The sequence below is a fragment of the Rhinolophus sinicus genome, linkage group LG02 (assembly GCF_036562045.2).
Source record: "Rhinolophus sinicus isolate RSC01 linkage group LG02, ASM3656204v1, whole genome shotgun sequence".
Classification (NCBI taxonomy): Eukaryota; Metazoa; Chordata; class Mammalia; order Chiroptera; family Rhinolophidae; genus Rhinolophus; species Rhinolophus sinicus.
The window spans coordinates 58745405-58760562 of record NC_133752.1 but is presented as its reverse complement, the minus strand read 5'-3'; the positions used below and the strand labels follow the sequence as shown (position 1 = coordinate 58760562).

The following is a 15158-nucleotide window of genomic DNA, read 5'->3' as shown; positions in this document are numbered from 1 at the left end:
TAAGTGGATTATAGGGCTCATGAGCACAGGGTTTGGAGTTGGAGATACAGGATCTAGATTCTGGCTCTGTCACCTGTCACTGGCTAGGCCTAGGGGCCAGCTACTTTACTCTCTCAGTCTCATTTTCCTTCCTTGCAAATTGACAGTACGTATTGGTAACTGTCTCATAACCTGTTGTAAGATTGAGATTATAATTGTAAGAAGCAGCCCACAGTACCTGACACAGGGTACACACCAGTAAATGAAGGTAGTGGGTGTCTAGATTGTTCTGAATTCTGTCAGATAAAATATGGTACTTAGTCTCTTTCCTCAAATAGTTTCTCTGTCTGATTGATGAGAGCCACACACTCTATGCTAAGCCTTAACAAAGTGGGGAGTTGAAAAAAAAATTGGAGACTTGATTAAGTTCTAATACTGCATTATACTAATAATGTTAATTATTTTTTATTCATAGTGCTTAGTTTAAATAATAATGTTAATTACTATAAATACTAATACTGATAATGCAAATAGTATATATTTGGAACAAAGTTTAAGTACTTTATCCTGTTTTTCAACATTGGATTTATTTTTTAGAGCACTTCACAAACTGTAAGAGGATGAGGGGGGCAGGGCAAGGGTGGGAGCAGACTAGTGTGAAGGTTGTGCAATAGCAAGCTATTATGGGTGTCCAGGTTAGAGCGGTGGCACAAGCAGTGGTAAAAATATCAAAAGACTGTACTCAAAGCTTAAAATTTAATAAAATACATAATTTTTACTGTTTCATCAAGGATATTCCTAAGGGAAGCTGACATCTTTTTTTCCTGACAACAAGTATATGGCGGAGAAGATTACAAGTACTGGTATAGTTTAGGGCCACTGCCTTGATTCTTGCCAACACACCAACAGTCTTACCCACCGTTGCTTTTGCACCATCAATACAAATGTCAACACAGCGAAATTGTATTGAGTTTTAAAATGCACTATTTCCAGTAACCAGGCATCATCCTCTTCCCGTTTGGCTGCAGATCCTAACTATCTCATGGCTAACGAACGCATGAACCTGATGAACATGGCCAAGCTGAGTATCAAGGGCTTAATTGAATCCGCTCTGAACCTGGGGAGAACTCTAGATTCTGACTACGCACCTCTCCAGCAGTTCTTCGTGGTGATGGAGCACTGCCTGAAACATGGCTTGAAAGGTAGGCCATTGCCTCACTGCAAATGTGTGTTCAGCTGTTTCCTAACAATACATGCTCAAGAAAAGAAACATTCTTTGCAAAGCCAAAGAATAAGAGGCTAGAATGAATATTGGAATGTCCATTGGAATGTAATCTATATGGGTGCAGGGTTGTAGTTGACTTAAAGGACTTATAGGACTTAAACACAGATCATTAAATGCTGGAGCTGGACGGGCCATTACAAGTATCTAGTCCAATATGGCAGTTCTGTTTGACAGTTTGGAAATAAGCCTGGAATGGGGCATGACCTGTCCACGATCACACAGTGAGTTGGGGCAGAGTTAGTGCTAGAACTCAGATCTCCTGACTCCTGCTTCTGTGCTCTTCCCACTTAACCATAACTTTTGAGTGCCGGACTTGGTCTTGCTCTCCTTTGTTTCTTTTCCTTCTCCCTCTAGTATTTGATATCCTGTTTCTGGATTACATATTCTCTTCCACTGGACTGTTTCCTTCACTAATACCACACAGCTTTAAGTACTATATTGTTAGAATGTTTTGTTATCTTACTGGGCTAGTCCATAGATTCTTCATGAAGGAAGAAGGATTGAGTCTTGGGAAGTAGGGGATTTTTAATTTTCATAAAGTGCTATGTATTGTGAAAGCGTGAATAGTTTTAGAAATGCCTAATAATCTAGGATTTAGTTCCCTGAAAAGAGCATTGAATAGATGGGGGTGGGGTTTTTTATTTGTTTTTTCTGGGGGCGGGGGGAGGGGTATGTTCATGTTGTACAGATATGAAAATACTGCTTTGTTTTTATCTCCTTAGCTAAGAAAACTTTTCTTGGACAAAATAAATCCTTCTGGGGGCCTCTGGAACTGGTGGAAAAACTTGTTCCAGAAGCTGCAGAAATAACAGCAAGTGTTAAAGATCTTCCAGGACTTAAGTAAGTTTAAAGTTGAATTCTGTTTGTCAGGAAAAACATTCTTATTAACTGTCTCCCTGAAGAAAGCAGAGTAAGACCATTGACCATAATAATTGATTTCATAGCAATCCAAAACGCATACTGTTACAAATAAGCACTGTTATGAGAGGACTGGTGATGCATACATAGTATTAAGAGAAATATGCTCATGAAGTATAATTATTAATCTGAGAGAGGTTGTCTTTATGTTAAAATTTCAAACATTTCCTTATTTTTTTTTAATCACTTATGGAAATCAGTAAATTTCAAGAAGTTAGATCAAGGGAAATGGCATGCTGGACTTGATTTAAAAAAAAGAATGTGTTCAATAGAGTTTGAGAACCAAGAACAGTTGTCAAGTGAACCTCAGGAACTGACGCCCAGCACCTGTCTTAGAACTTGAAAAAGAGTAGTAATCACCTTCCCAAATTAGATTGGTTTAATTTTAATCAGATAAAGCTCTAAGTGGCCTATGTCCACATTGTCATTATTTGGGTACTTACATGATGCACACTAAATTGATGAGGATTTACTGATACTAATTGGTGGAACATTTTCAGTTGAACCTCCCAGAAGTCTTGCATTCATATTGTAGTCTCGTTTCATAATTAATTCTTGGCCAGAGCATTTGTCCCAAACACCCTCCGAGTCCCTCTGACCCACACAAAGTTCCTCACATAGGTGTGTGGTTGGAGAGGTTATGAGGAGCACCTCAGCGTGCAGATTCTGCTGGGGGATTATCCGCAACAGGAAGTGCATATGTCCCTCTGCTACTATTTGTTTGGTTTCTTGTGTTTTTTGTAGGACACCAGTCGGCAGAGGAAGAGCCTGGCTTCGATTGGCATTAATGCAAAAGAAACTTTCAGAATATATGAAAGCTTTGATCAATAAGAAGGAACTTCTCAGGTACAAACATCTTCTTGTTGAACTTTGTTCTTTACTTGCTCTGTTCTACATCATATGAGGTCAAATCATATAAATTAACCATTTTTGTAGATCAGAAGCAGTTTATTCATAATAATGTCACATAGTGCAACTGAAACCTTCTCCCACAACTCACACACACACACTCAAGAACAGGTGTTTTTATATTACATGTGTCTAGTCTATCACTATGGCATATATCTAGTCCTTTACAGGGCAGTTCAAAACTTAGCTCCTCCAGAAAACAGGAAAGGCTTTTGACACCTTAGCATGTACCCAGATTCAATAAGACAGGAAGTTGCCATGTAACATTAAATTCAAATATAACACACAAATTTTTTTTCCAGATGGATAATATATGTACAAATGGGAAAGGGAAAACAATAAAACTTAGAAGAAAACGTAATTTAGACAAAAATTTCTTAAACAGGATACAAAAAGTTCTGCCTATAAAGGAAAAAAAATGGATAAACTGATCTACATTAAAATGAAGAACGGTTCACAAATACAATATGTAGGAAAAGCATGAATACTCACTTCAGTGAAAATACCATTCTGATCATTTTTCTTTCAGCTGGACTGTTTATTATCTAGAGTCTTTTCATGTGCCTATCATCTAAATAAAGTATCCAAGCCTTTCTTTTTTTTTTACTTTTCCTCTATTATCATAGATGACTATTTAACCATGAGGCAAGTGTTTTTCTCCTTGTCATGATTACATCATTGATTCTTGGGGTTCATTACAATAGCTCATTCCATGGATTTCTCTTACAGCGAATTCTATGAACCAAATGCTCTCATGATGGAAGAAGAAGGAGCCATAATTTCTGGTCTTTTGGTGGGTCTGAATGTCATTGATGCCAATTTCTGTATGAAAGGCGAAGATTTGGACTCTCAGGTATGAGAAAGATGCTCAGTTACCAAGTGTATCACTCTTGAGTTCTGTTATCTCAGAAGTTGGATTGATATCATTATACCAACCAAATTAGGGGAAATTCTGTGAATGATAAATGGAATTTTCTTTAATTTTGATGTGAATATAAAAAAAAATTAGTTTGTTTTATGACTCATTTAAGCATTATAAGTGTTTTTCAAATTCTTATCTTGACTGTGTTCCCTGTTAAAAATATTTTACACAGGCTAAAATAAATACATAGGCTGAATACTAAAAGCCAGTATATTATGGTAGTTAAGAGTGAGGGCTCTAAAACACAACTGTTTCTTCGGTCATTCTGACTTCTTTAGTTTCTAGCTGAATGTATTTTGTAGTTACTTAGTTTCTTGATGCTTCAGCTTCCTTATCTGTAATGGGAGAATAAGAAAGACTATCTGTATCTATTTCATAGGGTTATTGTGAGGAATAAAGGAGTTAGTACATATAATGCACTTAGAACAGGATCTGGCACATTTTTTTTTTTTTTGCTTAGTCAAGCTGCTGCTTTCACTGTAACTATTTCTCACCCATTCTGTATGAAATACTATGATGAATTTCTGTTATGTTTTGCTCTGAGAACATAGAAAAGGAAATATGATATTTGGATGTAGATTTTATAAAAAAGAAATAAGCTGAGTGATAAAACAGCAATCTTGAAAAATTTTGACATGCATGAAAGAAAGTTTAGAAGAATAGATAGCAAAGTGTCAAGTGGTCATCTTCGAGTGGTTGCGATGCTAGGTGTTCTGTAGTAATGCCTTATGTTTACCTGTAGTTTCTGAAACTTCTATAAGAGCATGTGCATTGTTTTTGTAATTATAATTTTTAAGAGGTTATTTCCAAAAGTGAATAGGGGTTTAGTAGCAGAATACTTAATATAATCACAAGAGAAACTTTAAACCTTAAATTTATACTAAGTATTCTGTTGATTTTCTTAATCTTATCTAGTCTTCTAGTCCTATTGACTTAATCTTGATTATTTACTCACAACCCTTGTCAATTCTTGGTTATAATAAAATTAAAACATTAAAATTTCATCAAAAATGTCTAGTGATTGTCATGACTATATTAACTATTTTGAGTGCCTAGAAAGAGACATTACGTTATACCTTGGGAAAAGTATCTAATTTTACAATAAATTCTGAAAATTCTCTCTGTAGGTTGGAGTTATAGACTTTTCAATGTATCTGAAGGATGGGAACAGCAGTAAAGGTAGTGAAGGGTATGTACAAAGAAAATTAGTTTTCCTTTAATTTTTCTTGATAGTGTTTAAAGTTTACAACAGTACTGCTTTTTAACAGACTTGCTGAAAGAATTTTTGATAATACAGCTGTAATAGAGTCTTACCAAAACTGTCTGACTGTTGTGCCAGCTAAAACCTAAAGGCGGTTTTAGTTAAAGTGATTTCCTGCTCATGTGGTTCGGGGGCAAACAAAATTAAAATTTGTATAACAGGGACCCAATGCTCCATCTCTCCAAGTAGTGTTTGAAAACATGGTCTTCTTGACGAGAACGATTTCATTCTCGGTTTGAGGGAATTTGCATCATGGCGTTATGTAAAATGTTGATATTAGGGGGAGTATATGGAACTCTGCACTACTACTTTTAGAGCTCTTAAATTTAAAATTGTTTCAAAATCAAAAGTTTTTAAAGTATTTATATAGTACTTAGAAATTAGACATCAAAAACACACCTTATACCCTTTATAAATTTAGCAGCTGAAAGCATAATTATTCTGAAGTTTTTAATCTTGAACATTGAGCTAAGCTTATATTGCTTGTTCTTTAAGTAGTTGTGTTGTGGCCTTGATTTGTCTTCAATTGAAAAGTCTGTTTAACTTTTGTCTTCGTAGATGGTTCTAGAACTGAACTTCCCTTTTCCACACTTTTTCTCATGAAATAATAAGCACTTGATTTCTTTTTAAGTGTCAGGTGTAAAAAACAACATCATGATTAGATATTTATACCCCTCACAAAGTGATAACCCCAACAAGTATAGTACCCATCTGACATTGTACATAGCTATTACAATACCATTGACTATATTCTCTGTGTTGTACTTTACATCCCATGACTATATATACAGAAGGTGCCAAAATACACATTTTAAGAAAAGAAAAAAACTGTATTAAAATTGTAATATAATGAATGGCACTAGCATTCATTTGATTAATGCAGTCTTTTGAGCGAACATCATACTACACATTGCTATCGTAATTCAATTCAACTTCAGAAAGTAATACATAGATAACATCTCTTAAAATGTATACATTTTTTGGCACCTCCGGTATATGTATATATATTTTAAATTATAGTTGACATTCAATATTATTTTATGTTACTGCATTTTGCCATGCATAATGTGCACTTTTTTGCCCAAATTTGTGAGGGGAAAAACAAGGATGCACACTATGCATGGGTAGTATTCATTCCACTTCCCTGAAAGTTAGGGCCAAAAACATGGGTGCACGTTATACACGGCAAAATACAGTAGTTTCAGGTGTACAGTGCAGTGGTTAGGTGGTTAGGCATTTACATAATGTATGAAGTGATCCCCTCAATAGTTCCCATCTGACACAGTTTTTACAACATTATTGCCTATATTCTCCATGCTGTATTTCACATCCTGGTGACTAATTTGCAACTACCAATTTATATGTCGTAGTCCGTTCCCCTTTCTCACCCATCCCCCCAACCCTGCTCCCATCTAGCAACCATCAGTTTGTTCGCTGTATCGATGAATCTGTTTCTGTTTTGTTTATTCGTTTATTCTGTTCTTTAGATTCCACATATAAGTGAGATCACATTGTCTTTCTCAGTCTGATTTATTTCACTTAGCATAATAGCCTCTAAGTCCATTCATGTTGTCGCAAATGGTAAGGATTCCTTTTTTTTATGGCAGAGTAATACTATTTTGGCTGTTTCCTTATTTTGGCTGTTGTGAATAGCACTGCACTAAGCATTGGAGTACAATAAACACTTGATCTTTGTGAAGTCTTATACCATTCTCTCTGAAACCCAAATGACATGCAAAGGCAAAGATATAGCCTTTGAGACTATTATTACACCAGAACAAACTTAATACCCATGACAAATTGGAAATAGTCATTATAAATAATACTAGCATAACTACAAAATCTATCAATTGTGAGAAGAAAATGTTTAGTCTTTAAATGCCTCTGATAGATTATAATGTTATACCTATAACCTAAGTTAATGAGGTGTGTAAGCTATAAGAAGGACTTTTTTAATGAGTTGTTTTTTTGGTTTGTTTTTGTTCTCATTTTTAAGCTTCCAAGTATTTCTTGCTGATATGTTAAGGGGGTTATCCATCAAGTCTGTCTTCTGATTTATTGTATCTGTACCACATTTTTTTTCTGTTATGAAAAGATTAGGGGGTGGGAAGTCTTGATCTTCCTAATGTTACTTATTTTATTTCCTTTTTCTCTCCTCACTCCCCACCCCCAGAGATGGCCAGATTACTGCAATTCTGGACCAGAAAAACTATGTGGAAGAACTCAACAGACATCTGAAGTAAAGAATGAATAAACATTATTACTTTACTAGGGGTTTTGTTGCAGGGGAAGGGAAGGGTAAACTGATGAGCAGTGAAGATAAATTCAGACAATACTCAACAAATTATGTAGAATTCCTGCTTACAAGGCAACAAATTAGGCAATGGTAAAATGGCATTTAACTGTTTTGGTGACCTTTAGTGAAAAGCAGTATAAGATTAGTATGTAATTATACCTCTAGTGATTAAAAAAATACATTCAGTTGAGAATTTTTAAATATGTGGCATACAGTAAGTTCCTCACTTAACGACCTAAATAGGTTCTTCGACTTTAAGTGAAACGACATATAATGGACCAATTTTAGCATACACTAATTGATGTAAATGAGAATTAGAGTTAAGTTCCTGTGGCATCTCAGGAACATTATAATGAAATAATGTTGAACAAAACGACGTTATTCAAGGATCTGCTGTATACAGATGAAATTAGTGGCCCTGTTGGTTCAGTAGATTCAGCCACATATTCAGGACTAAGCTTGTGTAAAGCATTACAGCCTTAGTACCTTTAGATTAATCATATCTCGTTGGTCCCTTGCATTTCTCATTTATACATTGGATTGATAGTACTAATTTACCCATTCCTCACTATCACTACCATTAATTTACCAAGTATTTTGTAGAACTGTCCAGAATATTAAACAGTCTCCTCTCCTGAGGAGAGCGATCCAAAATTTATTGGTATTCTCAAGTACATTGATGTTCTAAAGACTGTCAAATAATTCAAAAGAAATAATATATCCATTATTATCTTGTTTATAATTCTCTTATGGGAGATAATCATTTTAATTTAAATAAGGTGATTATACCAATATCAATTTAAAATGTAGTCTTAATTCCAACTAGAAAATTCAAGAACAATTTAAATACATTTTCTCTTGGGACCAAGAACTAATAATGACTGCAGTGAACTATGGAGATGTTAGTCAAGCAAAGATATGGTTACCGTTGACAATGGAACATAAACATGACACTGTTATTTACTCTTTTAATGCCTCAGTTTCATTCCTTTTTTTTTTTTTTTGAGAATGTTTATAAGAATTTGAGCCAAACTGACGAAATAGGTCAGGGTAAAAGATCTCAAGTGCTCCCCTCAGTTTCTTTATCTGTAGATAAGGATCCTTAATGCATAGGTTGTTGAAAGGAGTAAATGAAATAATGCCAAATAAAATCATTTAGAAGAGTGCTTGGTGTATGGCAAGCCCTTACTTCATGTAGCCTGTTACTATTGTATAGATAAACCTTAAACTTTACTGTATATTTGCTCTTTTATTTCACTCAACAAATGCTTATTAAATACATACTTCAGTGCCAATGATGTACAGTTAAGACACATAGCATCTTGTAAGCTGTCTTAGAGCTTGCAAGTCTATCAAAAATTGTGGACATTGTAGTGAATGGTTAGTGTGATGGGTGTTTAAAAGGAAAGTACAGGATATTGTTCTGTTTCTCAAAAGAGACCATTATGTGTTTTCTTCTCTTGATAGTGCTACTGTAAACAACCTTCAGGCAAAAGTGGATGCGTTAGAAAAATCCAACACTAAACTGACTGAGGAAGTAAGTGTTCTGGAAATTCTTTGATTGACTTAAAGAATTAGTAATGGGTATTAGTGGAAAATAATTTCGCTGGCAGCTTGAAAATACAGGACTTGACTTTTCAGGTAATACTTACTAAAGGGTGTAACTCCTTGTTCTAAGGAAGAATGGCCAGCTGTCTTATCTCAGGGTTTATCCAGATGGATTAGTAAGGCCTAGAACCCATGCTGATCAAATATCTTGCTTTCTCTTGTGTGAATGTTTTATCTGGGCTAGCCTAGAGTTAATGTTTAGCATGTAGCATGATGTTCATCACTTATTCTTCCAACAAACATTTTAGGTACTACTTATATGCTAGAGCTGGACAAAGATTTGTATGTGCCAGGAATTGATTTATGTGTGCCAGATCGGGAAGCTCCCCACCTTCAGGGGCCTTATGTTCTCCTTGGGGTGGTGGGTAGATGAGATAAAGCACACTGGTCAGAAGACCAGTCATCGCTGCGTACATGACATGCCAGCTTATGTGTCATGTGCTGCTGAGCAAGTAAGTCACTTGACCTCCAAAGGCCCAGTTCCCTTGCTGGCAAATGAGTGTTTATACTTCCTCTTTTCAGCCCTTACTCTGAAGATTAGATAAGAATATTTATGTGAAAACTCTTAGAAAAGTCCCTAAAATAAGAAGAGAAAAAGAACTTCATGTTTCACTTCTGATTAATATATTTTTCCTAATCTATTAAAGGCTAAGTTACATATATATTTTTTTCTTCAATGGCATTAGATGTTTCTATAAAAAACCTTAAATAAAATTTTCCAGGTAGCAAAGACTTTATCTTCTCTTTGTAACTATTTTGTTACATATGGTGGGATAAATTTGGTTTAAGTTAAAGCACTAGGCAGTCAATGCTGTTTAATCATTTCTTCAGAATAAACATTTTCATTATTATAACTTTAAAATTCCTTCCTTATTACTCAGCTCTGTGGGCTTCATTTTTGGATGTAGATTCTTAAATTATATGAAAACTTTGTGGATATGACCCTTTTTGATCCCACAGGCTTTTGAAATATTCTGCACGGAATATGTTCTGTGATTCTGCTACTATTATACTGAGGCAGTGTGACATAGCAATTAATCATGTTCTGTAGAGCTAGACTACTTGAGTTCATGTCCTAGTTCTGGCTTTCTTGCTTGCTTTCTAATCCTGGGCCAATTATTTAAGCCTCTATTCCTTGGTTTACTTATCTGTAAAATGGGGATGATAAAACAATAAGATTTTTGTGTAAATTAAGTGTTCAATACATAATGGCCCAGACCAGTGCCTAACACATCGCAGGCACTCAATCAACATAGTTGTTAATTTATTCCCTCCATCACAAGACTTGTCCTCCTGGCCTAGATTTATTTCACTAATGCTATTTATTCATTCATTGACTTATTTATTTTACCAGTAAGACCTATTTTCTTGAAACATTGAACTTTTAGAAATAGGTAAGCATTGTGTGTAGGCTTTATACAGAGCAGCTAAGGCTAATTGAGGCCTGCCTTTTCTCATTTCCATTTATTTTGGATTTAAGAGGACCAGTTTAAAAAGAAAAAACAAAACAGACCTTTTCTCCTCCTGATTTCTGAACCAATATAAAAGAGAAGAATTAAGCAGATGAAGATATATAAATATCCACTTTATTTTTGGTAAAGCTGATTTAGAAAGCCTACTTGGATCTGCAGTCATTGTTTCCTAACACTTTCCCTGATGCTGAGATCTCGGAAGAAGCTGTCTACAGATGCACGCGGATCACAAGAGCAGACCCACTTGCCCAGAGTTACTTCTTTACACGTTATTAGACCCATGGAGCAGAGAGAGAAATGGGCTTCCAGACTGCCTCCAGAAAGCATGCTTGAGCCTAGCTCCACATTAGAACAGGAACCAAGCAGAACCTACACCCAATGATGGTTTAGAGATACTAGAAAGGAATCCTAGCCCTGCTGAGAGGAGCCCACTCAGTTCCTTTCCCAAACTCTCTTATGCACCTTCACATGCTTTGTGGGGGATAGAGGTCAGTAGGCACAGAGCAGGAAAAGGTGTTTCCACATTACTTTTCCCTCCTGTGGAATGGGTATATAAGCATTCTCCCTTAGCAATATTCTGCTAACAACATTTCATACCTTTTTAGGTGCTGAAACGAAAACTCTCTTCAGTGCTTAATGTGGGCACCTGTTAGAGTGAGAACTTAGAAGAGTTCATTTCTTTACCCTTTTAAAAATCACCTATATAGTCTTATGAAGGGTTCGTAAGATGGGTCCCAAGGCATGAGGTGACCTCTTAAACATTTTAGAAATAGGTATTGTAACTAAATATAATTATAAAAGTTATCCACGAAGACACCCTTGAGGTAAATGATCTTAACATTTTGGTACTGAAAAAAAGTTTACATAAAAAGCAGCAAAAGGAGATAATTTTTATCTAACCTATTTTCAAAATATTTCTTCTAAGTTCCCTATAAGGACATTTTTAGGAGGTTATAGATAGCTTTCTTTCCTTTTAAGAATATCTAATCTTGAAAATTATGTCCTAGCAGATCATGAATTATCTTACCCTGTGTTAGTAAATGAAAGAGCAAAGATTATTTCTCTAATTTTATCAATAGCTTGCAGTCGCAAACAACAGGATTATTACCTTGCAAGAAGAAATGGAACGAGTTAAAGAGGAAAGCTCCTACATGTTGGAATCCAATCGGAAGGTAAATCGTACAGGATTTATAAAACACTCCTAGAGAGCGTGTCATTGTGTAGCAGTGAGGGGAGCCTCTAGAGGACTATGTGGAAGCAGCAAGTGTTCGCACGTGTCACATACTGTTTTTACTGAGACCCCATGCAAAACTGAGTGCACAGTGAAGGTTATGGGAGTGTGGTGCCCCGTCTACAGATGCTTCTTGGCTTCAGTGCCATCTACATGTGTTCAGAGACTTCAAGAAAAGATCTACTTCAGTTTCTTGTTTTTATGTACTAATGATTTGTATTGTATTTAAGTGTTACATTACACATACCATTATTTTAGATCATGTCGCTGTTTTGTAAGAAGTGTTTCTCTGCTACCACTGGGAAATAGTTACTCTTATCAGCAGTTTTCTAGATAACTTAATCCCTTAAAGTCCCAAACTTTTTATATATTTCTAAACAGATGTTTTACAAACCTTTTATGTATTACACAATTCTAAGCCTTCTTAAGTAGAGGATATAATTTAACACATTTAGCCCTTTATGATGACTGAAGATCATAATTATAAACATTGGCAATTCTGTACTAAATTATAATGGTGCTACTTTACGGGGCTATTGAAATTGATAGAGCTTCTAGCATCTATACTTAAATATTCCCAGATGGCTGTGGGTTTGGGTTTTTTGGGGTCTTGGTGTGTTTTTTGGGGGGGGGGCTTTTGGGGTTTTTTTTGTTTGTTTTTGCCTTTTATGATTTCACTGGCATTTTTTACTCTTACTGCTGTCAGTATTTCTATCTCTAGAAAGGTTGCCCCATTCCCTTTTATCCTCATGCTTCTAACCTACTGTGTGACTTAAGAATCCAAATATCTGGTTATTAAAAATTGTCCCTGAAGACTAAGTAAGGCTCTGAGTGAAGACTAAAGTAGTTTTCTATGAGTGACATGTTTGACTTTGATGCAAGGACTTTGTAAAAACAACTGTGACCAACAATTTTCTGATGACCTTATTTTTAGCAGTGATCTCTGAATAGTTGTAGACACCAGATGTGAGATCTCTGAAATAGGTCTCATTTGAGTCTTTGGCCCAAATCATAATTGACAATGAATGCTATTTTGTTTTTAGAAGCTGATTTTTAAGACTTCTACCATTTGGTTTGGTCAGCTATCTTAGGACCTTAAACAAAATGGCAGGAAATTTCCAAAACTTCAGCTTAAGAATTTTTAATTTGCTAAACCTCTTTAATTTCTTTGTTGTGTTCATTCATTGTTATACCTGGTTAGGTATGATCATTTTTCCTTAATAAATAGCAGTGCTGGTGTCAGGTAACTGTATAGATTCTTGTGGTCTTTAAGTATGTACTATTTTATTTATCTTTTCAAGGGTCCTAAGCAAGACAGAACTTCAGAAGGGCAAGCACTAAATGAAGCAAGAAAGCATTTAAAGGAGGAGACACAATTACGACTGGTAAACTTTGCTTACAGTCTGATAGTGCAGGAGCGCGTCAAAATTAGTACACCTGATTTGTACTAAAAATTATCACAAACCAATAGTGTGTAGAACAGAATTTCAGGTTTTCTGAGAAAACAGTATCATTTTAACATCCTTGAAATAATTATCATTTTCCTCTTGTGTTTGTGAAGTGCATCTCAAAATACTTTCCATTAGGAAGGTCCTACAAATAATACTTGTTAGTGTTTTAAGAAGCAGTCTGACTCATTTTCTGTTATGCTAACTGTATTCAGAGGAGTGCCTCAGTTAAGTGGCACGTGATAAAAATCTTACACAAAATTTTCCACATCTTTGTATCACAATAAGATAAATGTTTGTTTAAAAAGGAAAGAAAAAAAAAAAACAGGAAAGAAACCAAGAAAGTAGGGAAGGTCCTAGGTGTGCCGTGGACGTAGCCTGAATGCAGCAGAACCTCAGGTCTTTGTACCTTTCATCATCCAAATAGTGTTGCAGTAATAATAGTGAAACAAAAAGGGGTTTCATGTGAAATGAACATAAAAATTCAGTTAGCCATGTTGACCATTCTCAGTAATTGAGCTGTTACCCTGGAGACCCAAAGTATCTTTTAGGTTCCTTGGGCTCCCAAATATGCCAACAATGTTCAAATTGAAGAGAATTTCAACTGCTTCATTTTGTATTGGCTCCTGTAACACTTTACATATATATTTCTATAATAGGACATGACATCAACTGTCTGTCACAATAGCTAATGAAGTGCCTTATGTGTGTGCATATTTTAGACATATTAAGTAGCACTATCTTTGGCCTACGAAATTTTTCAGATTTTTAAATTATTGTGTAAATGTTATAATTATTCTAATTATTCTTGTTGTTAATGCATCTGCATTGAATGATAGCTTATAGATATTTTGTCAGAATATTCAGACCTGAGATTTTGGTCTAACTTTTCCTGTGGAATTTTATAGTTTGTGCTTAGGTGAGGAACAAGCGAGTAAGCAATTTTATTTACCTTTGGGGGCAGGATGTTGAAAAAGAACTGGAGATCCAGATCAGCATGAGACAGGAGATGGAGATGGCTATGAAGATGCTGGAGAAGGATGTCTGTGAGAAGCAGGACGCCCTGGTGTGTCTGCGGCAGCAGCTGGATGACCTCAGGGCTCTCAAGCATGAACTTGCCTTTAAGCTACAGGTAGGAAACAGGAGGAAGAGGCTCGCGGCTCTAAAACCCCAGGGCTTCCCTCTGCCCCTCTTTTCTCTAGAGTCACACTTTAAATACAAGAGGAAAGAGTCAACCTCATTTGGAGGCTTGCCACCAATAAGCCACTTTAGGAATCACAGGGTCCTCTGTTGCTATTCTGGAAAGCCGTGGCCATTTTTCAGATTGTAATGGGAAAAGGGGGTCCCTTCTATCCTATAAGTTAATTTCTACTCTCTAGCCTAACCTGCCAGCTGAGCTTGCTGTATCTCCCATTAGCTTTTCTACTGGAATATGATACATGAATGAACTTTGATGTTGATCTTTGTGACAAAGCCGCCTATAACAATACTAACTTTAAACATTCCTTTTTGTTGTTTTTTTCCACTTGAGAATTAACTGATGTACAAATATATGAGCATTTCTATTTCTCTATTTCCCACTTACCATTAGGTTCAAAAGGCATGTGTCATTTATTTCAGGATTTTATGTTATATATACATCATCCATAATTCTTTTTCATAACAGAGTTCAGACTTAGGAATAAAACAGAAAAGTGAACTAAACAGTCGCTTGGAAGAGAAGACTAATCAGATGGCTGCTACCATTAAACAACTCGAACAAAGGTAAAGTGCCATTTCTTTAGTGAAACACTTGGGTGCTTTGGTGCTGGATATGCAGAGCAGGTGCT

The 15158-nt window shown here is 35.7% G+C and overlaps 1 protein-coding gene across 11 annotated transcripts in view; it reads left to right on the top strand.

Moving 5' to 3' along the window:
* RUFY3 (RUN and FYVE domain containing 3) overlaps window positions 1-15158 on the top strand; it is a 67245-nt gene that overhangs the window by 38921 nt on the left and 13166 nt on the right. For all 11 annotated transcript variants that reach the window (XM_019757087.2, XM_019757083.2, XM_019757084.2 and 8 more), the window contains 11 exons: window positions 1008-1181; window positions 1987-2104; window positions 2927-3028; window positions 3821-3944; window positions 5141-5202; window positions 7448-7513; window positions 9038-9107; window positions 11730-11822; window positions 13183-13266; window positions 14294-14461; window positions 14996-15093. In XM_019757087.2, the coding sequence (XP_019612646.1) occupies window positions 1008-1181; window positions 1987-2104; window positions 2927-3028; window positions 3821-3944; window positions 5141-5202; window positions 7448-7513; window positions 9038-9107; window positions 11730-11822; window positions 13183-13266; window positions 14294-14461; window positions 14996-15093 (1159 nt within the window). The remainder of the gene's footprint in view (window positions 1-1007; window positions 1182-1986; window positions 2105-2926; window positions 3029-3820; window positions 3945-5140; window positions 5203-7447; window positions 7514-9037; window positions 9108-11729; window positions 11823-13182; window positions 13267-14293; window positions 14462-14995; window positions 15094-15158) is intronic.